The sequence below is a fragment of the Salvia splendens genome, chromosome 16 (genome assembly GCF_004379255.2).
Source record: "Salvia splendens isolate huo1 chromosome 16, SspV2, whole genome shotgun sequence".
Lineage (NCBI taxonomy): Eukaryota > Viridiplantae > Streptophyta > Magnoliopsida > Lamiales > Lamiaceae > Salvia > Salvia splendens.
Window position 1 is genome coordinate 23,800,738 of NC_056047.1, and position 27,904 is coordinate 23,828,641.

The 27,904-nt window shown below is 39.8% G+C and overlaps 1 protein-coding gene and 1 pseudogene across 1 annotated transcript; one reads left to right on the forward strand and one right to left on the reverse strand.

Annotated features, from left to right (window-relative positions):
• Nucleotides 1-3,942: 3,942 nt before the first annotated feature.
• Nucleotides 3,943-4,521, reverse strand: LOC121770387. Its single transcript, XM_042167124.1, has one exon. It carries the CDS (start codon nt 4,519-4,521, stop codon nt 3,943-3,945), a length of 579 nt encoding a protein of 192 aa, XP_042023058.1.
• Nucleotides 4,522-13,467: 8,946 nt separating this feature from the next.
• On the forward strand, nt 13,468-27,812 carry LOC121770388 (annotated as a pseudogene).
• The last annotated feature ends 92 nt before the right edge of the window (nt 27,813-27,904 follow it).

Genomic DNA, 27,904 nt, shown 5'->3' on the forward strand with positions numbered 1-27,904 from the left:
CAGCTTTACACAAGGACCATCCGGAGGACGTCAGAAAACCATGAGTGAACCCAGAACATGCTATTTTGGAGGCACAAGAGGCATAAAATCAACGGACGACGAGCGACCTCTTCAATGAACACTGACTAGCTTACCGGCTAGCACATAATTACGAAGATGATAAACAACCTGCCAAATAATGTAAGAATGATGGAAAGGAAGGTCGTGATACTTGTGATTATTCTTTTTTTTTTTAATAAAAAACTCTCATTGTGGGCGGGGGTTTAGGCAGACCCCCTACCCGTGAATAAGCTCAAAATATAATGTTCCCAAAACATGATCTTAGCCCAAAAGTGACTAGGAACCAAAAACAAGAACATGAACATGCAAAACCAGATGTCCCACAAGCCGTGATCCTCCAAGCTATCAAGAGGAAAAAGAAGGACTAAATAAACAAAAGCAAGAGCCGAAATTACAAAAAATCTAACCATCATGAGAACGAGGTCAACCCACATCTCTACGTCGGAAACGAAAGTTAGGATATCCCAGCTGGTCCATCATAACCAGCGCCTTTAGATACCGAGGCGCAGAGATTGGATCATAGTAAGTAAGAGCAGGGGTTTGAATCCCCCTACCTGCATGAAAGTCGGCAGCCCGGTTCCCTTCTCTGTAGATGTGTCAGAACCGAACATGCCGCTGAGAAGTCATACTCCGGATCAAAGCCATGTGATGTCTAAGATCCGCAGCGCCAAGCTGTCCAGATGACAACAAGGTAACCAGCGCCAATCTGAACCTCGAACCAATCCTCCCTCCCCCGCCTCCAGTGTCGATGTAGAGAAGGCACCGTCAGTGTTTAGCTTCACCCAAGGGGCATCAGGGGGATGCCATAGGACCATGAGTGACCGCAGAACACACTGTTTGGGGGAGAAAGGCATGAAATCAACCGACGGCGAACATCCCCTCTAGTGGGTCGAGGTGATCTTGCCGGCCAAAACAAGCACGTGCAGGTGGTGAGTGACCTGCCAGATAACATGAGAGTGACGAAAAGGACGACCGCCATGCTTGCAGCCGTTCCTCTCCGTCCAAAGAAACCAAGCAATCAAACAGGGTACAAGAAAACTAATATGTAAGGCGGGAGCCCTCTGGAAAGAGGACCTCCGCAAGTGTCCTAGTCTAAGTGCAATATCAGTGCACCTGTGAATCGGTGTGTGCGAGGGAGGAAACTAGGCATCGAAATACTCCCATGCAGAAATCGCCGACTGCTTCGATAAAAAGACATGACTAAGAGACTCGACCGAAGGAGACCGACAACACTGACACCTAGACGCTAATTCATTCCCCCTCCTCTGCAACTTCTCATCCACCGGCAGCCTACCAAACAACAACCTCCAAATGAACACCGAGATGGTAGGGGTCAACCCTTGATTCCATATAAGCCCAAAAATCTCCCTCTTCGGAAGTTTAGTCCGGATGCTTTCCCAGGCTGAGGTCACAGAGAACTCGCCATGGCTCGTCAAACTCCACCGCCTCACATCCTTCACCCCCAACTCGATCGGCGTGGCTCTAATATGGTCTTTCACATCTGGAGGTATGCCAAACCTGTAAGATAAACTATGCAGCATATCCTCATCCCATGCATGATCATGCCAATATGATGCAACGGCCTGAGATTGAGGAGGATAATTTCCCGGGACGCACAGATTCTGGATGGGGCTAGCCCCAAGCCAGACATCATCCCAGAAGCTGATCTTCCCCTCACCCAGGGACCAACGAATATACTCATGCATGTATGACTAAATACGACGCAAACGACGCCAAGTAGGACTATCATGCGACGAACAAGGAGATGTATGCAAATGACAAGGACAGATACTGTATTTCTGGATCATGAACTGGGCCCAGAGAGAATCCTGTGCCAGAAGTCTCCACCACAACTTGAACCCAAATGCCACTGCCACTGCCACTTCCCTGAAGCGGCGAATACCCAAGCCACCCTCATCAAAAGGCAAGCAAATCTGTCTCCAAGAAATCCAGTGTAGCTTCCTCTTCTCGCCAGCTGTACCCTAGAAATATCTAGCCAGAATCTGCTCCAACTCGTCCAGAAAACCAAGCAGAGGACTCATGACCTGTAAGATGTGCGGGATGGCGGCGAGGGTGCTCTTAATCAAAGCAAGACGACCCCCAAAAGCAAGGTGTCGATGAGACCAACTGTGGATCCTGTCCATGAGCTTCTGTCTAAGGGGTAAAAGATGATCTGCCTTCCTCGCTCCTCTGAAGATCGGGACCCCAAGGTATGTGAAAGGCATCACCCCTCTCTGAAAGCCTCCAACCTCCTCAACAATGCTAGCAAACTCCATGTGCTCAGTCGCCAAATAGAAATGTGTCTTCCCGTTATTCACCTTCTGGCCAGACACATCAATGTAATGATCCAGACATCCAACCAACCTTTCCACCGCCTCTCTATGTGTCCTTGAGAATATGATGATATCATCCGCGTAGGAGAGATGAGTGATAACGAGGGCCTTTTTCCGGCATCTGTAGACCATCTCTCTATCTCCCTTGATCAGTCTATCAAGATATCTCGAAAGGTAATCTGCCGTCAACACAAAGAGAGAAGGTGATAAGGGGTCCCCTTGTCTCAGCCCCCTGGAGGACTGAAAGAAACCCGTCTGACCACCGTTCACCAGTACAGAGAACCAGCATGAAGAGATGCATCTACTAATCATACCCACCCAGGTTGTTGAGAATCCCATCGTTTCCAAGACCTTAAGCAAATACGGCCACTGGACTCTATCATACGCCTTTGCCATATCTAGCTTGAGGGCCAGATTAGGCGATCTCCCTCTACTCGAGAGCTCCTTCTCCAGATCATGTATCAACTCTTGGGCCAGAAGAGCATTGTCACTAAGCAGGCGGCCCTTGATGAACCCACTCTGATTCGATGCAATGACAAGGGGAAGTAAAGGTGCAAGTCTCGAAGCAAGGATCTTTGTGATGATCTTGTTAGTAACATTGCAGAGGCTGATCGGTCTATAATCTCCCCTTGTGACCGGGTTAGGTTTCTTTGGAATGAGGACGATCATGGTCGCCGTGAAGCTTAGGGGCATAAACGCCCCACTGAAGAAGTCTCCCACAGCTGCAAACACATCCCTTCCCACAGTGTCCCAGCAGTGCTGAAAAAACAACGAAGTGAACCCATCCGGCCCGGACACACTGTCACTGCTGATCCCAAAAACTGCATCCCTAACTTCCTTCTCCTGCGGCGGCGAACACAGGGCCTCCTGATCAACTGAATCTGGAAGTGTATGGATAAGAGATAAGTCGGGCTCTGCAAGGTCCCCAACATCCGATGTCAGAAGCTGCTGAAAGAAGGCTATCGCCGACTCCCTGATGTCTGTCTTATCCGTCAGTGCCTGCCCCCCAAACTCGACCGTGTGTATCCTCGATTTAACTCTCTTCTGTCTGACCCAGCCATGAAAGAATTTGGAGTTCCTTTCTCCATCAGCAGCCCATCTAATTGCCGCCTTTTGCCTCCAGAATTCTTCCTCATCTTAGTCGTGATGATGAGCTCTGCAGACACTCTACTGAATTCGGTTCTATGTGCTGGTGTCGGGTCACTATCATATAAAATCTGTGCCTCAAGAACTGCCTGCTCTGCATCCTTTAGGTTCTGGATGATGTTGCCAAATGCCTCTCTATTCCAAACCTTTAAGAACTTCTTGGTCCTGATAAGCTTGAGTTGGAGGTTCATCATGCCATTATATCCTGTCTCTGCCTCCCAGACTCTGGCAATCTTGTCCCTAAAAGTCTCATGTCTCACCCACAAATTCTGAAATCTGAAAGCCGGTCACATGGTCTGGACAGAGAACTGACATCTCACCAAAAGTTGCGCATGATCAGAGCTAAATCTCGCCAAATGTGTCACACGGGTCGTAGCAAAAACCGATGTCCAATGCTCTCCAATCAAGATGCGGTCCAACCTCTCCCAAAGTCCCCCCTGTGCCATGTAAAGATCGGTCCACCGAAACCTGGGTCAATCAGCTGGCACTCGGCAATAGCATCGGCAAAATCCATCATATCTCTGTGTCTGTCTGTATCACTCCCCTGTCTCTCTTCATTGGTCAGGAACATGTTGAAATCTCCTCCTACTAGCCACGATCTTCCCTCCATAGCCAGCGAGATGTCTCCCAACTTTTCCCATAGTGCCTGTCTCGTCTCTCTCGTGTGTCGCCCATAGACTACGGTGATGTAGATTGGGAAAAGGAAGACTGCGGCAGAGACCCTAACGTGTAAGGCATGTCTCGAGTTATCAACCACTTCCACTGTCCAATCCTCATGGGCAAGAATCCAAATATGACCACTTTCATTAGATCCCGCAAACCGAAGGCCCTGGAAGTTTCTCCCTAAAGCTGGTGGTGTCCTCTGTGGTTCAATCACTGCCGCAAACAAAATCTTGTGTTCTCGAATCAGATATCTCAGATGTCTCTTAGTACGAGCATTCGCCACACCCTGAGCGTTCCACACTAGGAACTGGCTCGTCATGGGGAAACAAATCAGAATTTGCGCGAGGTAGAAACCCTCACTTTCTTCATCGGTGCTTTAATCATAGGTCGGCGATCCCTATCGCTAGCGATCTCCATCAATGAGCTCCCATTTCTAGCAGCCCCAATTCGTATCCCCTTTGCCCTTCTAGCCTCGTGAATAATCTGAGCATCTGCGGTCCTGTCATGCAGAACCAAGGCCATTGATGCCTCTGTCTCAAGCTCCTCATCCTCTAGAATATCGAAACTGTTACTATGAACCCCAAGTCCCATGTGATTCTCACTATCCGGCATGCGGCTTCCTCTAAATGTGGGTGAGAGTAATCGCGGTCTGTTCTGTGGCTCCCCCATCATCAGTCTCAAACTCCGAGCCCTCGGTCTCTGACGTGGCTCTTCCCTCAACCTCCTCTAGCCTCCTCAACCTTCTTCTATCTCTGTATCTAGCTCTGCTTTCCGGGCTTCTCTTCTTCTTTCTCTGGCCCTTTTCAGATGGGTGCCGTCCAGCATGCCTGAGTCCGGAGCAAGAAGAGGCTCTCGAGTCTGTAGGCTGGTACCAGGGTTGTTGTCATTTCGGGCTGCTACAGCTCTGTATTCATACCTTGGTGCCTGAATTCCCTTACTCTGTCCGTGCGCCGCTGATTCCCTCAGAACACTGCCTTTCTTACCCACACGATTCCAACCTGGCTCTGCCTCTGTTTGTACGGCTGGTTGCTTTCCCCGGGGCTGATCCCCTTGCTCTTCTCTCATCTCATTCTGCTTTTGTTGTGCTGGTCTAGAGAAGTCTTTCTTGGGTGGGGCTGGTTTTCTCCCATTTGCATAGCAATGTTCCTCTGAGTGGCCAACATGCTTGCAGGCTGAACAGTAGTGTGGGATCTTATCCCATCTCACCTGCAGGGTCACATCTTTCCCCCCAAGTTGAAGAATGTATTTCTCTGGGACAGGCTTTGAGATGTCTATTTCAATGCAGATGCGTGCATATGACAATCGTGCATGTGTGATAATGCTATGATCAATTTGAATGGGCTCACCGAACAATTTACCAATGGAAAATGACATAGATTCCTCAAATAGATGGATAGGTAATGCATGCAAATTGCACCAAACAACAGCAATGGGAGTTTCAAAATATAGATCAAAATCAGCAGTCCATTTAAGCATTCTCATCGGATGATGCTCAATAAACCAAGTATTATTGTTACTACCTCCACATAGAATTTTCACATAGTCATCAATCTCATATAGGGTAATGAGGATATGCTTTGCATTAATAAAATTCCAATTTAGCGTACCTTTCAGTTTGAAGTTTGAGAGGGCCTTGCGAATCAAGTGGGGGGCTGGAATGGAGTGTGAGAACTTTCCAATCAGGGCGAGTCCCATGCGATCTGCAAGCTCATTGTTATAAGAATCACGTAAATGCAGACAAGGAATACCGTCTTCTTGGGATGTTGTGCCCCTCTGCTTCACTTTATTGGGATCCAAGATGAACGGTACATTCGATGGCTTTGGCTGACCATCCTTAAGCATATCTGCCATGGTCTTATTTGTCTTCACCCAAGGATTTATCTTATCTTTCCCTGACCCCTGCGAAGTACGGGATGAGCCTTATTGGCTAGGTTCATGTATGATAGAGCGATCCATCCATTCCGGGGAGGGTATGGGAAGAGGTTCTTTCTGTTTGGTTGCTCGGGTTTGGGTGGAGCGGATAATTTTGGGTGGCCGAGAGGGTCGGGAGGAAGTAGGCTTGGTCGTGAGTTTTTTTGTAAGGGACGGCTCGGGAGAGGGTAATAAGAGGTGGACAGTTTTGGGGTTGAGTACGGGTTTCCGGGGTTCGGGTGAGGCTTGGCTGGAAGATGGGTTAGTATTTAGGCATTCTTGGGTATGGATTTTTCGAAAATCACATACCTTAAGTTTCGAAGCCAGCCTAGATATGGGTGCATTTTTTGCCCCCGGGATGGATGCTAGGATTAGTTCAATTTTCTCCCACGTGCCAAAATGTCTCTTAATTGTACCTGGTCCCACCACAGTAGATATGGCACGGCTGATCTCAATTTGGCTCGCAGCTTGTCCCTTTTGTACTTGTAGCACACGTGTTTCTTTCAAAATCTCGAATATCGTGACTTTTACTTCTTCAATTTGTAGTGCTCGTGACTCATCAATCTAGGACGTCGATTTGTTGGGGAATGGGACCTCCTTCTTCATCATTGAAAGAAAAGTGTGAGTCAAAATATAAATCTAACTCACTTGCCGAATTTGCCGTCCTTCCTCCGCTGCTGTAGCCGTATAGGTCCGCCAATTGGGATTGGGCGTCGGGGTCTTCAACTTGAAAGAAGCCAAAGTTATGTGTTTGACGGGGGGGTCTAGGTCTCACTTGGTGGGTACGGTTGTACTTGGGTTCGTAATCATGAAAGAGAGCCCGCAAGTCGAACTCAAAACTTCTTTGTAGGGTTGAGAGGTGGGGGAGGTTTATTTGGAATGTTTGGGCTATATTTATGTTGTTGTCGTTGTCCTCGTCATTCGATTGCAAAGCTCGGAGTGGTTCAAGATCAATAGAAGCCAAATTGTTGTAATAAAATTCTAAAATTTTTAAAGTACCAACTAGTCTCCATTTTGGATCCAAAACTTTTGCAAGCAAAAAAACCGTTGGGATCTCATTGAAATACTTAAGCCATTTTTCAATCATATAATATAAAACACACATTAATTCAGGATTATTTACGAAATTTTTCATTGCAGTTTTAAAACCAAGTGATATATACATGCAATGTTCTAAAACACGAACGGATGTGCAATAATACACGCCCGATAACTCAACGGTGGCATTTCTAAAACCTTTGAATAATTTAAATAAACTCATGCTTTGATCCCAACAAGAAGAGGTTAGATATAAATCATCTATATGGAAAGTTCTATAAAAATCAACCAAATATTCTATATGATCTAATGTAGAAATGCAACATATCATATGTAGAGTTCCATCTAGTAGACACATCTAAATTAAAAAATGTGTACCTTATTTTCTTCGAATGACAATACTTCTTCCATGCCTTGACAATATGAGGCTTCCAGTGGATCAAGGATACAACTGTTGTAATAGGTTGAATATGTCTTTGCCATAAAGACAAAGCATCTTGTACACATAAATTTAAAATATGACATATACATCTTTGGTGAAAATACTTACCACTTATCACCGGGGAGCAAGCCGCAATTAATTCGAGTATACTTGCAGTGTTAGCGGTTGCGTTATCAAAACCAACCGAAAATATTTTGTTGCATATATCATAATCATTCAAAACTTGAATAATTAAAGATCCAATTGCTTGTGCGGTGTGTGGTGAAGGAAATTGTCTAAAACCAATTAAACGGTTATTTAAAGTCCAACTATTATCTATAAAATGACATGAAATTCCCATGTAGGAATTTCTATGGTAAGAATCCGTCCACACATCAGAGCAAATATTAACTTTGTGTCCCAAGGTAGATAAAAATTTTCCTACTTCTATTTTTTTTATCAAAAAACTGCCGGTTGTTAGATCTTTGAGCGGTTGAGGGGGAAATTCTTTTTGTAGTAACATTAAATGCGGTTTGCATAGTAACTTCATATTTTTTGTCATTAAAAAAATTAAACGGAAAATGCTTCATTGCCACCCATCTTACCATAGCATCGGTAACATTTTTGGGATCATATTTAAATAGAGGCGTACCTGTTTAAGACGATGAGCCGACAGGGAAGTTTATTTGGCTTTGAGACTTAGCATGCCCATATTCCAAGGGATGTTTTACCTTCAAATGGCGATGGAGAGTACCATATCCCCCACCGGTTCCAAATGGATAGACTTTCTCGCAATAGTTACAATATGCTTTGAACTCATTTGTCTCTATGGTAGTGGTCGGATCATTAGGATTTGAAATTACCACTGGGACCTTCTTGTAATGTTTGGTGAAAATATCGGATTTCAACTTTGGAGGCATCTTCTTCTTTTGTCGTCCTGAAGGAGGAGGAGCATCGACATCCTCATCATTTTTGCCAACTTGGCCGGCGCTAGAAGGGGAGAATTGATGCGATCCATCATCGCCTTCGTCCGATGATAGATTCACATCGTATTCGAAATGCGAAGCCGAATGTGAATGCCCCCTCCTTGGTCGGCGAGGGCAAGTAACAAGGCCGCATTTCGATCTTCTTCCTCCTACGAAAATTATACAATTAAGTAAAAATATTAACAAAAATAAAACACATAGACACATAGATGTTAAAAAATGAAATTATGAATTTAATAAAAATGAATTTAAAAAAACAAAAAACATATTAGAACTTACTTGCGCTCGAAGAGTGGCTCGCCTTCTCACCTCCTCCGTAACTTGTGCTCTAGTAGGGGCACGTCGACGACGAGTATCACTTTGATCCTGGGCAATTTCCTTGCCCCGATCACCACCACGACGAGATGAAGACATGATATTTATGGAAATTGAAAGTGGAGAATAGAGAGTAGTGTGATTGTGTGAATATGATAACGTAAACAACTTGAGTAAATTCTGAACGCAAATAACTTAAACAACTAGAGCAATTAGAGAGAATGGGGATAGAGAATAGAGAAATTGAGATTGAGAAGAGAAAGACTTGTTAACACAAGAATGAGGTGAGTAGAAATGAAGAGGAAGGGGATATTTATAGGGGGAAAATGTGATTAAATTAAATAAGTGACTCAACTTTATTTTACCCTAATATTACCCGCAAGTGTACGGGGTTATCGTAGCAAATAGCAAGCAAGAGTATATCGTATCCCACAGAGACAATTAAGTGTAAACCTAAGTACCACGAACAAACTTCAACTACTATCCAGACAATCAGGAATTTTGGTTTTGAAACTAACAACTAATGAAAACATGTAAATGCAAAGATTAAAATAGAACACTTAAACAAGAAAGCAAGGAAGCAAGTTGTGTAAGATGATGGAGAAATATGCAGAATTCAAGGATCCGATGCACAACTCATAGCCTAACCCAATTAAAACCAATTTACCATTTAAAGTCTCTAGAATTGTTGAATCAATCACAAAGGTGGATTAAACCCCCTCCCGAGGTGAGAAATCTGTAGATTAGGTGTAATAAGTGAAGTCCCCTTCTAATCTTAGACCTAACTCCCAAAGGTTTGATTAGATTAAAGATCCCACTCATAATCTCAACTCTCCTGAGTTTTATTGAATTAAGGTGTGAATTATTCTTCTTTCAAGATTAATTAATTCATCTCCCGATTACTCTAAGAAATCCTAACACTCCCAATTGGTGATCAAGCAATTGATAGGAAAAAGCACAAGAATAATTCAAACAATTACAAGAGCAAGATAAAAACGAACTTAATTGGATTAAAACTATGAATCAATGCATCTTCACCAAGAATTCCACATAAAGGGTTTAGTTACTCATGTTTATGGCGGAAATCAGACAAAAACTAAGAAAAACAAGAGAAACCATGATACGAATTACAATTGGCGGAGGAATCGAAGCTTGAATCTTCAATCTTCTTCCAAGAGTTCTTCAGAGAGAAGGAACGTGTGTTTTGCGGCTGGTAGAGAATGCTTTTTCGTTGCCCTAGCTTCTCTCTCTTATTTTTCCCTTCAGAAAAATCACGTATGGGCTAAAAAACGTCAGTCAGACGGACCCGGCCGGGTGGAATTATTGCACATAAAATTCACCCGGTCGGGTAGAAGTCTCTGGACTCTTTATGAACAAAATTGTCCACTCGGCCGGGTGGAATTATTGCACATAAAATTCACCCGGCCGGGTAGCTCCCGGCAGTCCGCGCAGCTTTCGTAGATCGGCCGTATCTCTCTCATCCGAACTCCGATTGGGGCGTGTGAGGTACCCACGCCAAGCTCTTTCGATGATGAAGACAATGGTACTCTCAAAATAGGATTTGGACCCCATATTGATAGGCAGATTAACGTTTGAAGCAGACCCCAGTCAATGCTTGGCTCATTTTGACCCTTTTTTACCTATTTTAACTTCAAACACTGGATAAACTCATCAAAGCACCTTTATAGTGAAATATGGACGTAAACTCAAGTAATATGCATTTAAACACCAATTATCATCACGTTTAACGCCCAATAAAACAGTTAAAATATGAGTTTGTCAACTTCCCCAAACTTGCCGAAAAGGCCAAATCGATTGATACCATAAAATAGAAGCCAAGTATTCAATTACATGGTCTCAAAAATAGAATAATCATCTCAACAACTAAATCAAAGTTCGATGGTGAGACTTTGAAATTCTCACTTAACAAAAGTACAGCGGAATAAGTCCTTACTAAATGACTTCGTGTATGAAGACACGAATCGTCGAAAGATCCACTTGATTAATTAATAACACCGACTCCGATCAATACTCCTTCCTCTTAACGTTCAACCTGCACATTTAAAAATACATGCAGGGCTGAGTACAGGAGTACTTAGTGGACATGTGCCGAAAAGTAAAACATACATTATATAGTAGTCATCCATCAACAGTAACACACGGGGGTTTCCTTAAAAAGGCCTGAGCTTACTAAATTCTTTTGTGATCTTAAAAGTTCATCTGCAGACTAAGTTCTTCAACTTCATACCATATCTGTAAGTTGTGTACCGAGAAGGTGGCCACCTTCACGGACACCATAGCCGGCCAACCCTCTTTGATGGCTCACGACCCTTGTGCACAATATTCCGAATAGCTTTGGCGTCGCCAAAACCCTCGGCATATAGCCCCAACAGAATTGGCCTCAAAAACAAAACATTTTATGGCATGACAACAACTTGAAAATAATCACAGCTTTATTTTGAGAAAAGATTATACTTCATAATTTCGCCAAGTATTTGATTTATATCCACACTAATGTGCTGGATATTAAAAGAAAGCTCACCTGATACGCTTATCTCCAAATAACGACTCTCGTTTGGCCTCACTTGCCCTTGAATAGTTTATCCTTCGAAATAAATAGCGTAGCAAGCTAATTAGTACTCGAACTATTTTTCCTGAGAGAAGAATGCATGCATCCTATTGGATAACACCTATATCTTAGTCTCTTCTTATAGGATTTTTCTTAATCCTATCTCAGCTTCAGTACTTTGCAGAGTTTATTTATTCACTTTACTCACTTTGGAGAAATTCTACTTTTTCTAAAATAAGTATTTGGACACTTATTTAATAAAATATGGATTCTTGGAAGATCCTTTTTTAAATCCTTTTTCTTTGAATTTTCTTAAGGCCGCCCATGGCGTAGCGGGGCGACGCCGGTCGGCTCCTCGCATCTCCCGCTTCAACATTTTCCATCATGGAAATTAACAATTTATTCGGAAATTAATTTATTCCATCGAGCTTTCAAACTCAATTCCATAAATTTAATTCATCTCCAAGAATTAATATCCTAGCCCAATCAAATATTTAATTTGGTCCAACTAGAATAATTTAGTAGTCACCAAAGTTTAATCATGTGCATCCCATCTACTAATCAGGCCAATCTTTAAATCAAAGTCACCCCATTCTTTTCATTACTCATCTCGGCCCACTTATCAATTTATACAAAAAATACAGCCCAGTTTACTTAGTCTAATAGATAGTCCAAATCAAAATAAAACGAGGCAGTCCCCAAATTATACTCCCTTTCACCCATCGGGGAAAATCGGGTTTCTAGGCGAGTTTGCCACTAAAATAACGAAAATGTACCCATTTTGTTATCTATTCCATATATGGGAAAAACGCCAATGAAACTGGCATGTCTATAAGAAAAAACGCCAATTGTACTGGTGTGTCTATACGTAAAGAAGCCAGCAGAGTTGGTGTTTTACAATGCCGTCGTATTTTACTCGTATTTTCTCCAAATACAGTTAAGTTAAAACATGTTAATTTGGTTGGCGTGTTTAATTTGAAAACGCATTTTGGATTTGATTGTTTGTATAAAAGAAACACCGTAAAGAATGGCGTGTTTATATACGCCATCACGGATGGCGTTTTACAATTGAAAAACGCCAACACGAGCGGCGTGTTTATACAGACTGATATAGCAGGCGAGCCTCTCCCAAATCGCGAAAAACTCACACCACACACTTCGCGATTTTATCCAAAGCAGCGCCTCTCGTCGCGATTTCGCCCTCCATTCATCAATCGGTGCTATTCTTCCCCAAATTTGTATTTTTTCGGTTAGTATGCTTATCTTTTACATTATTAGAGTAATTGTTGGATAGTTAGCTAGGGTTTGTAATGGGTTGTGAATTGAGTTGAAATATTGTGTATTTTGGATTGTTTGAATGACGTTATTGTTGATTATTATGTTGGATTGTTTGGGTTTAAGTGAATTTGTGTATAAATTTGATTATAAACCTAAACCCTAGGGCTGTTATAGCTTAAAAATTGGGCAAATTGATTTGGTTTATGTGTGTTTTGGTTGATGTATATTGTTTAGTTTGAATTATTAATTTTGTGTATATTGTTAGGTTGAAGTTGAAATTGAAATTGAAATTGTTAGGTTGGGCAAATTGAAATTGGGCAAATTGAAATAGTTAGGTTGATGTATATTGTTTAGTTTGAATTGTTAATTTTGGGTAGGTGAATTGTGTTATGATTTTGAATGTGCAATGTTGTGTAGGTGAATTTGTGTATTGTGAATTATTTGATTTTGGTGTTCCATTTTGTGATATTAGATTAAATTGTATCTAATTATTGAAATGGTTTAGGTTTGGTTATTGTTTAATTTGGATTATGAATGTTGTGTAGGTAAATTATGACATCATCTTCAACTTCTCGTCGCCGGCTTGCATGTGGTCCTGCGGATCCTTCTATATTGTATTTTCAGAGACAACACGTCTCTAATAACATATGGGCAGGAATTCCATCAGAAGACGTCCGCTGCCGACGATATGAAGGAATCATTTGGGATGTTCCCATACATGATCGTGTTTTGGAAATAGTGGACCATATGGGGTTCGACGGTATATTGAGGTGTGGTCAACCAAAGGACATTGACCACCATCTCATCACCGCATTGATTGAACGTTGGACGCCAGAGACTAACACGTTTCACTTTCCAGTTGGTGAAGCGATTGTGACATTGGAAGACGTGGAGTTCTTATGGGGCCTCAAAGTTGACGGAGAGGCTATGACGGGTTACTTCCCCACGAAGGATGTGGGATATTGGAAGGACGTGTGTTTGGATTTTCTAGGATTTGTGCCAGACGCAGCTGAGTTGAAAGAAATGGTTTGGAAGCAGACAAGCTTATCAAATCAATTGAGGGTTGAGCTGAATGGTGAGCACGATCACAACATATATGCTCAACGGGCTCGTATCTATTGTCTGCTATTACTTGGTGGGCTGATGATCCCGAACGCCTCCGGAAATAAAATTTCATTCTTCTACCTGCAATTTTTCATGGATATAGAACAGTGTTCTAACTATAGCTGGGGTGGTGCGACACTTGCTTGCTTGTACCACAATTTGTGTGAAGATGCCGTTGCTAAGAGGACCGATGTCGGGGGAGCTTTAACTTTGTTACAACTATGGGCTTGGGAGAGAATCCCAAATATTAGACCAAGGATGCTAAATCCTGTGCTTATAGACTACGCACCATGTGCAAGCGCGTAAGTTGTTCACTAATTCAGTTTTTATGCTTAATGTTCATCAATTTCCGTGTTATTCGCTCATAATTTAACTTTTTCAGATGGAATGTCCGGCGTCATATGTAAAAGCACCCGGGCATTGTATTGAAAATTTCTGAGATCAGTTCTCCATGATGCACGCCAACCAGGTAATTCATATACCTATAAACTGTTTTTTGTTTGTTGTTTTTGATTCAAATTATTTTGAATAAATTTGTTTCACATGTAGTTCCATAAACCAATTCCAACTTTCTATGGTTTCCTCATCAACAATGGCATATGCAACAGGCAAACATTTCTTATTAGCATCAAATCCAACGGCAACAAGAATTTTACCTCGACATCGTCCACGTAGATGAGTTCCATCAACCGTTAAAACTGATTTGCATAGTTGAAAAGCCTCCACAGCTGGACCAAAAGCCCAAAATACGTACTTGAAAACCTTGTTCATACCGTTGTTTAATCTGTCATCATGCAACCATTCAACAATTGTGCCAGGATTTTGTCTTTGCAACTCATTCAAATAAGCTGGTAAAACTTTGAAATTCCACTCCCACGAACCATACACAAGCTCAATAGCTGTCCTCCGAGCATACCATGCTTTCTTGTAACTAACTTTCACATGAAATCTAATTTCAATATCCACCACAATTGCTTTTACCTTGTAGCAAGGATCGTTTTCTATGTGATGTCGAACACTCAACGCTATCATATCCGATGAAAGATTAGCGTGCCCATTATAATTACGATCCCCATGCAAGTATGAGCAGTGCTAAACACTCTAATTTTCCAGTGTTCACCATGCTTCCTCAATGTTGCTCGGCACTCCCACAAACATGGCGGTAAGGACTTATCTTTCGGATTTCCTTGTGGCCACTTACAAACTGCATGCCATCTCTTTCCTTTACTTTCAGCAACTGTATATTGTCGGATTTTTTCCAAATGCCAAAAAGTCACAGCTGATTTCAATTCCAATTTCGTTTTAAATTTAGTATGCAAACCGACATTGCTCGGATTTTTTTCACTCCAATAATGCACATTGGGATCAGCAGACTCAAAGTTTTTGGATCAAAACTATCATATGGACCTGGTAAGGTGTGAAAATAGTTCATACCAGGTTGTGGGAACTGTGGAACTACTCTTCCTCGTACTGCTCTTCCTCCAACTGTTGTTTCTCCAACCACTATTTCTTCAACTATTGTTTCTCCAACTGGAATGGATGGTCTTGAAGCAACAAATTGGTCATCATCCGACGAAGCACCATCTGAGTCTGTACTATCCGGGTCAACATCTTCAGAATCATAAGGTGATTGTGGATCAAGAAAGTCGGCTTTATCAGGACCAATTATAGCCTCAACCACATCACAATTGTCACTGTCCACTAAATGCACGCCTCCAACATCAAAATCTTGTGTTGTATCGAAACATGGTTCTTGGCCTCTCGTAGACGTACCAACATCAGAATCTTGTGTTGCAGCAAAACATGGTTCCTGGCCTCTCGTAGACGTACCAACATCATAACTTATGAGATGATGACTATGTTGTTGAGTAATTGCCGAATACTCAACATACAATTCAATTTGACCTCCTGTAGTCATACTCTCACTAAACATTAGTGGCATGTATACTTCTTCTAGTAGAATACCTATAAACGTGACTGAAGATCCATAGAATATATGACGTTTCCATACTATTTGAACTTTGTTTTCAAATATGCTTATCCTCATCCTTTCACAAATTGTTTCCACAAGCTTATCGTAGGAAATGCTTTCATCCAACATAATGAATACTTTTGCAAAAGGAGGATCATATGAAATAACTGGTCCGAGAATTATTTTTCCACCCCAATATAAATTGACACACCACGTCATACTATCTGCATTAATGTAAAACACAAATATTGGTAAAAAAATATTTATATTAAGTACACTACAATATATACTATCATAACAACCTATCAAATATTGGTAAAAAATAGATATACTACAACATATAATACCATAACAATTGGTCAAAATATTTCTATTAATTACACTACAATATATAATACCATAACAATCCATCAAATAATTATATAAATTACACTACAATATATACTATCATAACAATCCATCAAATATTGGTAGACTAATGTTTGGAAGAATGAGTAAAAAAAATAGATATACTAACCGATTGGGAGGACTAATGTTTGGAAGAATGAGCCAAAATCGAAATCTACACGCTTAAATCCACCACAGGGTCGACCCGAGCAAGGGAAAGTGTTTTCGCGTTTTTCCGCCTTGGGAAGGGTTTTCGCGTTTTGGGGAGGGATAGTGTTTAGGGTTCGCTATTTTGGGGGAGATCTGGGGAAATATGGTTCAACAGAAACACGCTGACTAGGTTGGCGTGTTTATGTTAAACACGCCAATGACCTTAGCGTTTTTTTAACTTAAACACGCCAATTCCATAGGCGTCTATAACTATTAAACACGCCAACTTTGTTGGCGTGTTATCACGTAATACGCTAACCTAATTGGCGTGTTTTAACTTAACTGTATTTGGAGAAAATACGAGTAAAATACGACGACATTGTAAAACGCCAACTCTGATGGCGTCTTGCGTCTTTACGTATAGACACGCTAGTACCATTGGCGTTTTTACTTATAGACACGCCAGTTTCATTGGCGTTTTTTCCATATATGGAATAGATAACAAAATGAGTACATTTTCGTTATTTTAAAGGCAAACTCGCCTAGAAACCCGATTTTCCCCACCCATCGTATCTCTCCCTCATTCAAATTCTTTATTTTAATTCTTCCCCAAATCCACCTTCCAATTGAAATCCCTAAACGAAGGAATAGAGAAGCATCGGCGCCTCTCTTCCTCACGCCTCTCTCTTCTCATGCGTCAGCGTCCCCCAAGCTGGAGTGCACCGAGCTATCAGAACTCACGCCAGATCCCTCCGTCGAGCTCTCCCCTTCTAGCTCTTTCTTCGTCGAGCTCTCTCTGTCGAGCTCTCTCTCCATCGAGCTCTCCGTCAGGTTCATCACGCGGCGGAGCTATCGATTCGGGGAAGGAACAAAAGGCGTCGCCTTTCTTTCGTGAGCTAGCCGTTCCCGGCTCTGCACTGGAAAGTTCCGGGGTCGCCGCCGAGCTCACGCCGTCAGCCTCGGCGAGTGAAGCCGCTGATCGCCTCTCCTCCGCTGCGTCAGCACTCGCTCGTCGCCGGACAGCCCCTCATTCTCAAGCTAAGTCATCCTTCCCCCTTCCCCTTTTATTTATCTCGTAAATCTGGAGTTCTCGGTTGATTATTGCGTTCGGAACTTGGGTGTTCTTATTTACTGGGAGAGTTGTTATCAATCTGCTACACAAAGTCTTGTTCCTGTGATTCTAGTACTTGGTGTCTACTTTAATAAGATTGTGGCAGAGACTCTATATTGTGGTTCTTGCTTGTTGAGGCTTAGCCTATGTGATACTTGTGCATGCTATTGTTGTGGGAATCTATTGAGCTTTATGTTATTGGCTAAAAACTGTATTGTTCTACATGATGCGAGAGGGTGTAGTTATGGGGGTTTACCTTAGTTCGGTGAATCCTTGGTTTGCCCTCTTACTGCCACCGCCTTGCGCCTCCGCTCCTCACTCCGTCGCACTCATTGCCTTGTGAAAATCTGGCAGAATGTAGGTGTGGAGTGGGGAGGGAGACGACTGTATTTATAGGCCAATCTCTTGGCTTCGTGTGGCAGCTCCTGGGGCGTTGGGGTTCCTATTTTTTGCTACAAGCTTAGCTCCCTTTTGAGCTTTATGATATTGTTGTTTCATACCAATTTGGTGAAATTTCTTGGGAGTCTCATGGGGCTGATTTCATGTCTTGTTTGCCCCAGCTGGAGGGGGTACGGTTTGCCCCATTGTGAGCTCATTCTTCATGTTCCTATTTGGTCTTTGGAAAAAGAAATGATATGGTGACATATCCCTTGCAAAGACTTGCTGCTCTCATACTACCATTGTCCACTACCATCTTGGTTTACGTTTGCTTATTGCTTTTTCCATGGTACATGTTCCTTCACTAATTGGGTAAGTGAACTTTTCTTGTAGGTTGTGTCCCCTTGGAGCCTTGCAGGCTGCAAATTCGAGAGGGAGAGAGTGGAGGAAGAGAATCTATTCCTGTAGCTCTTCGGTTTCTATACCAAAATAGCTGACTTCCAGACTTGTTTACTAGAGTTGGTAGGATGAATGATGTAGTGTAAATAGCTGACTTCCAGACTTGTTTACTAGAGTTGGTAGGATGAATGATGTAGTGTATGTGTGTTTAGTCCATTTCTCACATGTAAGCATTTGCAGGCATTTCAAAAGTTGTGCTCTCATCTATAAGTCATGTATTTCAATTCCTTCAACGATTTCACTAATAAAAGTATTTCCTCCACTTTTATTCTTGCAATAAAAATTTCTTTGCATTAAATTTCTCCCAACATCAATACTTAGATTATTCTAAGGTAGGAAATTACAACGAGAGTTCTATGATTACACGGCTCCCAAAAGAAATTATTAATGCTAATTAAACTCGATTAATCTCAAAAAGAAGAGATCGAAATTTCGGGGCATCACATTTTGATTTTCATAACCTACATTTGATACCCTAGTTATTTTTTTCTAATAATTCCACCTTGTGTGGTAGGAAAGTTTTGAAATCTAAAAGAATAGGCAATGACGTATTTGACCTTATCAAAATCTATTTATTACCTAAATTGTCCTTGCATCTATATAATACCCATCGTGGAAAAAAATGGAACATTACATTTCACTCTTTTTCTCATTGTTATTTCTCACAACGGCTACAAACTAAATTGGTTGTTCTTGTACAATCTTCTTTGAAAGGTAAACAAACCTATGCTATTAGGTTCTGTAAATAATATAAACTCTTGTTATTGAACTATATTCTGTAAATAATTTAACTAGAAGGTTATGTACATACTTCATGCATGTATGTCGTTATTGGCAACAATAATATACTTTACACATATTCTTTGTGTTTTCTATCAAATCTTACTAAATATCTAACAAATGTTGGATTTTTTTTATTATATGTGTGATTGTCATGCCCAAACATAATGTCGTTGGTTTTTCTGGGCAACATGGTTGATTTCCGGGGTAGCAAAGCTAAACTCCTCTTCTGGTGGTTGCAGTTTGTGTAATGAGAATTTATTTTGGCTTTTGTTAATTCTACTAATCATATGTGTTGATTTTGGTGTGGTTTTGTTCAGGAATTGATAGGATGAATTGTGTCACGTATTTTAATTCACTTTTGCGTTGTAATAATGATATTTGCGTGTTTAGATGCAAGACTTTGGTGCTAAAATGGAAAGATTCGTGAAGAGACTAAGTAGAGGGAACCATCCAGAGTAAAGAAGAAGAATAAAGAGTTCTGCACACCGATGAAGGATGATCAAGTGGTTCCAGGTGCTCAAGCTAAGAAAGTTGGCCAACTTATGACATGAGCTCAACCTAGCAAACGGTTCCGGCTGCAAACTAAAAGGGTGGACTTCTCGAAGACTGGGCTCTCTATATCATGTGCAATTCACATGATGTGGATTCCTTACCCTTGGCTGATTACTATAAAAGGGTGACTTGTGTTCTTAGAAGAAGACTTTTCAACCTTAGTTAGTTTTAGCTACTTGTAGTTTTAGATCTTTTGTTTTATGCTTTTGAACCTTTACTGCACTTTCTTAGTAAAATCTACAAGTATTCTTACTTGCTTTATAGTTAAATCTACAAGATTTCGTACTTGCTTTCTAATTAAATCTAAAAACTCTTTCTCATACTCTTTTTAACATATGGTACGTGTACATTGTGGACGCGTGTTTCTCCATAGCCTTTTATGGAAAAGGTGGAATATTGGTTAAATCAACATAATTCAACTTAGAGCTGGTCTTTTTTTTTTAACTTGGAGTGTCATTTCTCTGGGCAACCAATGCATGATCAAAACTCATTATGAATTCAACGAGACCTTGTGAAAGTTTTGTAGAATCTGTCCTCACTCTCAGAAACGACAATGTCCGAATCAATGATCCCATGGAAAATCTCTAAAATAAGTAGGGACCCACATTTTCTGATTATTGTGACAAACCAATCTATGTCAAGCAGCCCATAACGTTCCATTATCCCCATCCAAGTCTCTTCAAATTCGACAGGCTATATTAACTTTGGAGTAGACATAAGCCCTAGTCTCTTTCTTCGGAAATTTGTCAGCAAGCTTTAGCATGATAGGGTGCACCATCTATGCTTTGTACCAACCAACACGTTCTGAAGTGCCGGTCTCATTCCCAAATCTTGATCCGTAAAAAAAATCATCTTAGTTGCTGAAGTGTCGATCTCATTCCTTAATCTTGATCCGTCAAAATCATCTTAGGTGTCTGCCCCATAGTTTCAACAAAACTACAAATGTGCCCTTGTCGGATAACAACACAACCAAATGTGACTGGTTTCACATGGTTTTCCTTATCATGTAGTAGCTGTATCAAAATAATTTTAAGGTATTCGTATATAAAATGCAAACATTACATTGTTATAAAGCAATATACGCAATGCTAACATGCATTTTGGGAGTAATAATCTATAAGAAATAAAAAGAGACAATGAAGAGGGAGATGCACACAATTTAAGCACACGAAATGCAAATATCCATTACGTAAAATGCAATAACCAATGCAATCTGGGTATTGTTATATTGTATGAGAATTAGTATTATGTAGTCTGGGAGTCATAGAAATGCAAACATTACATTGTTATAAACCAATATCTACAATGGTGTTATGTAGTCTGGGAACTATAATCTGGAAGAAATAAAAAGAGACAATGAAGACAGAAATAAACACAATTAAAGCAGAAGAAATGCAACAGGCGTTTATGTGAAATAAAATAATTAATGAATAACCATGCAGTCTGGTAGTTATAATATTTACGAATTAAAATAACAAAAAAAATACCTATTAGTATTGTGTGTGGAGTCAATGAGACAACATTATCATACATATGATTTTTCGAAGCAAATATTTCAAGGAAATATAAACAAATAAACAAGGGCCTAAATCTCACAACCGCATAGACTTTATCATCAGAACATTGAGAATATAAAAACAAAAAAGAAACGACATGTTGGAGAAAAATGCAAAGGGTTATGAGTCAATCAAACAACTTCAGACATACTTATCTGAAAAAAATGACTTTAAAAAAGTGGAAGAGGGTGGAGGCGGTGAAGGGAGGAGGAGGAGAGTGGAGACGGCAGAAATTCAATCCCTTTCAGAACTATCACGATTGTGGTATTAGATTGGGGGATTAAATTTTGAGTAGGTGTTTGGTCAATTCATAAATGTTGTGAGGTGTTGGGTTATGGCTTCCAACTTGTGGAAAAAAGACCCATATTGTATTGACCCATTTATTTAGTTAAATAGGTCACATGAAAACTTATAAATACATACCATAAGTGTATGAGCCGTTCATATTGAGAGAAGAGAGAGATAAAGAAACATGTAGAAGGAAAGAAGTGATAAAAGAGTGTTCTCGAAGTTTATGCACTGCGCAGTCTCGATTTTTGTCAAAATCGAAGGTCCAAATGTTATCTGGTCGACTTGAAATTTTAACCAGAGGTAAGAGACTTGTGAAGTTCATTCTGACTTAAGGAAATTGAATTTGAATAGTTAGATGTTCAGTTATGAATTTGTGAATGTGACTGTAGATTCTGGAGATGTTTATTTCGTCTGTTCTGGAGTTGTGTTGATTATCCAATGCCTTCGTGTTGTTAAGGATTAGATATCATTGTAAACTTCTTGATTGTATTATTACCTTGGTGATAGTGGATTTGGTAGACTGGTGATTTGTTGATATTTTCTATTATCGCTTGTCATATCATATCATTGATTCGTGTACATTAGGTTCTACTATATCTTGCTTCTAACATATTCTTCCAAATTAGGGAGGTATGTTTATTTGTTGCGCCTAAGAATTAGGCAACTCTTCCTGCCATGAGGGAGATTAATAAAAAAAAGACAGAAAAAGGGTTGAAATCTTTTATTCTGAAAAATTTGAATGTCTCGATATCCCTTTTGAAAGGTCAGTGAATTTAATCTCTTCTAGATGACACATTTTTGTGCCAGCACAGGATTTTAGGAGTTGTAGGTTAATGTGTTTAATTGAATAGAAAAATGTGGGTGTAAGTATTAAATGAAAAGAGCAAGAAGTCGTTGTTTAATATGTTTGAATTGAAGCAAGAAAATGTGGGTGTAAGTATTAAATGAAGAGAAAAATAAAGTTGAATATTTAATTAAATAGAGAAAAAATGGTTGGATGTATTAATTGAGAGAAATTGTTATTTTATTGTCTTCTAAAATAAAAATGTACTCCATCCATCCCATAAATAATGTCTAACTGTCACATTTTAGTTTGTCCTATTAAAGATGTCAAAGGGTATACTAGAAGAGTATAAGATCCTGTAAATGAAAGCTCGACAAAGTCCAGACCCGACCCAACAGCCGAAGCCAAGTAGTTGCGGATCCAAGACTTTTGATTTGAGGGTGCAGTATTTAACTATAATGAATTGAAACTTTAAAATTGAGCAATCAATTTTCTTCCATTTTATTAATTATAGATGTTTTACATCTTATTTTTATCATAATTTTTAAATTATTCTAGAGATATAAAGAAAAAGAAAAAATATACTCCAATTACCCAAAGGATAAAATATCTTGAAATCATTGACAGAAATATAAGTAGACTCCTCAGTTAATAGATTACTTTTCTATTTTGGGAAGTTCTAAGTTAATTGAGTCATTTTTATTTTTGACAAAAAATAATTTTCTCTTTCATTTTATTCTCTCTTCATCTCTCTTATTTATTCTCTCTTCATCTCTCTTATTTATTCTTTCTTCTTTTATTCACCATCCATTTAACACACTATTTTAAAACTCCGTGCCGAAAAAAAATGTCTCTATTAACATGAATACTACTAACTTAAATAAATTATTTGAGAACATTCATGATAACAAAGAGAAAAGTAACAGAAAAAATAAAACATTTAGAAATCATGGATAGAAATATAATACTCCTAATTGAAATACTCCATATTATATTAGAACATTAAGAGCATCTGCAATAGTGGACTAGCCAACGCCCTAGCCGCCGACGTGCAAGTAGGGCGCTCGGCTATTCCACTATTGCAATCGGCTTGCAGAATGTATGAAAAGAAAAGCTCGAGAGGTCATGCGTGGACTAGCGGCGTTAGGCCGGGCTTGGGCTTGGGCCGGGCTTAGATGGTCCTGGGACTGGCTGGGTCTGGGTATACAAAACGGCCTAATTGGAGCCCATCTCAACTAATGAGCTCAGCCAAGACCCACTTCGTTTCACGGCCAAATGCATTGAAATAGTCAAAATCCCTAATTCATCTGGAACGAAAATCGCGAAATTCTACTTTCCATATGCTCGACAATGACTGAAATTGACGGTCAGTTGCAACGAAATGCCAAACGCAGCGGATCAAAATTACAAGAGCTTATGACGACGGAGATAAAAAGGTACCTCTTTCAACCCAATTTGATTTCCAATTTTCATGTTGTTGACAATTTATGTAGATTGTACGCTTCTAATGTACATAAGCATGCAGTATTTATGTTGTATTTTTTGGTATTATGGAATTTATCCAACTTTAGAGCTGCATATGCATTGGCACAGCAAGCTGCATGGACGACTTAGAGAAATGAATGCATCAGTGAATAAATTGCAGTCTCACTTTGAGTATATAGTTCTTACTCCTTTTCTGTAGTAACGGTTAGTTAAGGAAGTATTCCATACCTCGTTTTACCCTGTTTATTCACAATGTACATTCCCAAATTGACTACTCGTTGTGCGTGGTTTGGCTAAGGTTGAGGTGTGTATAGTTGAGATTTTGACTTGCTTAGGCTACCTCGACTTTTATTGTAAATTCGCGCGCGCACACACACACACGCAAACATGTTTTATGTACACATATAGTGCTATTAATCTGCCTGTCTTCTTCGTAGTTTCCCTGCTGTTGAATTTCATTTTGAGAACAAAACTGAAGCTATATAATTTATAATATTTATTATGTCCATATGGTGACGATCTATTATTTGAACTGGACTCTTCTGCTTCTTGTAGAGGGTAAGATCAATAATCAATTTCATGTCATGTCATGTCATAATTCTTCCTGATGGTCATTATTATTCAGTTCCACGGTTCCACCTAAAAAATATTTGCTGATCATTTTCATTGAACTGGAAATTTGGAATTTTAATATAATGTTTTGCACAGGTTTTGCAAAAGAGACTCAAAGATGTTGAAATCTGTGTTCCAATAGTTTATGGAAAAATCGCCTTTTGGCTTGGTAGAAAGGCCTCCGAGTAAGTTGAATATCATAGTTACATGCCTTTCTTGTCGAAGTTCATTTTGTTGGTACACCTATTAACCTAGTTGATGGTTTTGTCTGATGTCTTTGTTGGTTATTAGAACTCAGTCGCACAGGTGGACTGTCTATGTCCGAGGGGCAAGGAATGAGGATATTGGGGCAATGATCAAGCGTGTTGTGATGCAACTCTGTATTTCAGTTGCATCCAAGTTTCGAACCCTGTTAGAGTTGTCGAGTCTCCACCTTTTGCGTTATCGGAGTGTGGTTGGGGTGAATCTGAAATTGTTCTCTCTCTTTTCTTCCACAATAATGTTTGCGAAAAGCTGTTGGACTTGTAAGTAAATAATTTTGGCTTTTAATATGCTTCTTCATTTCTCACCAGTCACCAGTATATTTGATAATGTCTTTCTATATTTTAGGTATCACCATCTTAAATATATATGCTGAAAATGAAAGTGGCCCTTGCCCCTCAGTCAAGTAAAAAGCATGTTGTCGTGGAGACATACAATGAGATAGTCTTTCCTAATCCCTGTGATAGTTTCTATGCTCGTATCCAGAAGCATCTTGTTGTAATTGTTCCTCGACTTCCAATCATGTTAAACTAGCCCACTGGTAATGTCATTACAATCTATTTTACTTCCATAATGTTTGTTTATCATTGGCATAATGGGCAACACTCATATTTCTTCCTACCTTTTCCGGTACCTATATAGAAGATCTGAATGAAAAGAAAGGTGATACCAAAGATAACCCGTTGAGTCAAATGGTTTATCAATTTGACTGAGACAGATGAACTGTTAAAACTTGTTGCTGCTCATCAGCAGGTAATACAAATGTGTTACATTTGCATGCTAGCTGGACCATAATTTCCTGATGACATGCCTGCAAATATATTTATGCATTTTCCCATGAATTGCCAAAATGTCAGATGTTGATTATCAACAATTTTTTATACTGTTGTGACTATAAAGCTTAATTCCAAAATGTCATAATTGAATCATTACTCCCGTGTTTTCTTAAGTGGGCTGGGAGGAGTGAAAGAGACCATTTCCAATATTCGTAACTAAATTTTCATTTGTGTAATATCTTCCAATCTGCAATGATTTGGTGAGATGAATTAATTTCTTTCTTTCCTTATCCTCTTATCCTTAATAGCTGCCTATCAACTAGAAATTCCAGATACTTATAACAGGTGCTTTAATATTAAAATAATAGTATATCTATAGATGAATAAATTTATGTAAGTTGCTCTGTATGTACCATTAATTTTTTTTAATTTGTCTTATGATATGGGTTCCATGGCATTTTCTACAGCAGTAAAACAAATTTATTGCTTCTTCTATGGTTGATGTTTGTACATCACATGCATGGTATGATCGATGCAAGCATGAACTGAATATAGTTGCAATTTCAAAATTACTTAGAACGCTACATGTGCAAGAGGTGTTAATTTAATTGCTTTCTCACTATCGACATATAGTTGTGTCCTATTTTTAGTTCTGTTGGTTGATTAGTGATTACTTTGTGATTGAAACTTTTGTTTTCTTATACTATCAAGCATTGAACTCATCCAAAAAGTGTCTTATTCTTCATTTATCGTCTCTCATTTATGCTAGCTGTTTTTTCCCTGTCTTTCAATTGTCAGTTTCTTGGTATTTTCTTGTGGAACATATTGATTTATGGGGACAAGACTTGAAGTAGAGTGCAGTTCTCCCCTTAGAGATGGGGATATTTTGACAAATTGAAGTTGTTTGTTGCTTTTAAAATGCTTATTTGTGCTGCTCAATTTAGAGTACTAGGGTTTTAGTTTGACTGTCATAATCAAACATTAGTGTCTGTATTGTAGATTTTGGCATATTATGGACAAACCTTCTGACTTTGTCTCTTCTGTGGTACGTCCAAGCCCATATCATCAAGCTAAGAAAGCAAGATCATTGATGGGCTGCCACTAAAGTCATGGAAATCAGGTTCTGGTTAGTGAACATGATGAATCATGGTAAAACGACTTGGGAATATACCTTGGACATGTACATTATGTATTAGCCTAGGGTGGGGAATTAGTGATAATTGCTATTTCTTATTCCTCATGCTTTCCATTGCATTTGGGATTTAAGAATCATTGTTATCTTGTATTAGAGGATTGTTTCATAGAAAATGTGGTAGTGTCATATTTTGTGTGTACAATATTGGAAAATATAATGCCTTGCCTATGTTCTGTAATTTCTTTCAACAAGATTACTGGAGAGTAGTTGTACACGGGCATTTAATTCAGATTCGTTTCCTCTCAGAAGGTATAGTAGGGGAGATGTCTCATGTTGAAATGCGCTTAGAGGTTTTTACCATTTTGTCTTTATAAGAAAACTGGTAGTCAAGAATAACATACTAACATGTTGCACATGCCAAGTTCGAAAGTCATTGTCATTTCAATTATGTTTTCCTGCACGTAGCTCCTTGTAAAATTAAGATCCTTTTTCTGTTCTGGTCCTTTTTTGGCTCGAACTTCTAATGTATATATGTTGTATCACTAAAGATGACCTAACACCCGGCATGGACCATCGACTGTAGACTGGTTTACACCAGACAAGTGTACTATGTCAAACTTTGTTTTAGCTGCTTTGTTTGGAATGTTCCCATAGATAACTTGCGTGGTGGAATGGGAGGTATAGAATAAGGCTAGCTGGCTATCTGGTCCCCAGCAAATAGGAGATATCTACTTTTCCATCACCCGAAAATATACTCTGTTTATGGTGGTGCTTCTTCTGGTTAGGAGCTTTATTGCTTTGTATGTTTGATTTATTAAAAATTTGGTATTGCACATGGGTAGATATACCAGAGCATTTATCTTAAATCTGCTACTTCTGATGTAATGAGGACAAACATGCAATGGTACTTCATAGTAGGTGGTTTGGTGACTTGGTCCAACTTTAATTGATGAATATGGCTTTTGTGTTTGCAAACTATTTTGCATCTAACCACCTGCCTTTACAGGTATCACTTTCGTTCCAATTAATAATGCTGGGCAATGCCCCCAGAGCACAGAACGCGCAATTATGGTATTGGTATGATATTTTGTTTTCGTTGCTTTCTCATGAAAAGAACTTGTGCAGTGAATCTAGAGTGACTTTTGGTTGCGCTCTATAGTGCTTCTGTGAATGTGGTCGTGCGATGCAATGTTTCGTTTTTCAGGGTCAAAAGATGCTTTATTTGCATGTTGGTTATGCTATCTTGCACGAGTTTCGTGTAGGAGTTTTAATCGGGCCACCTTGCTTTTTTTTTCCTATGCTAGATGGCAGGCCAGTAATTTACTCATTTTTACATATTGTATATGAAAAATGATCAATACAAAAATGCTCTCAATACAAAATCCAGA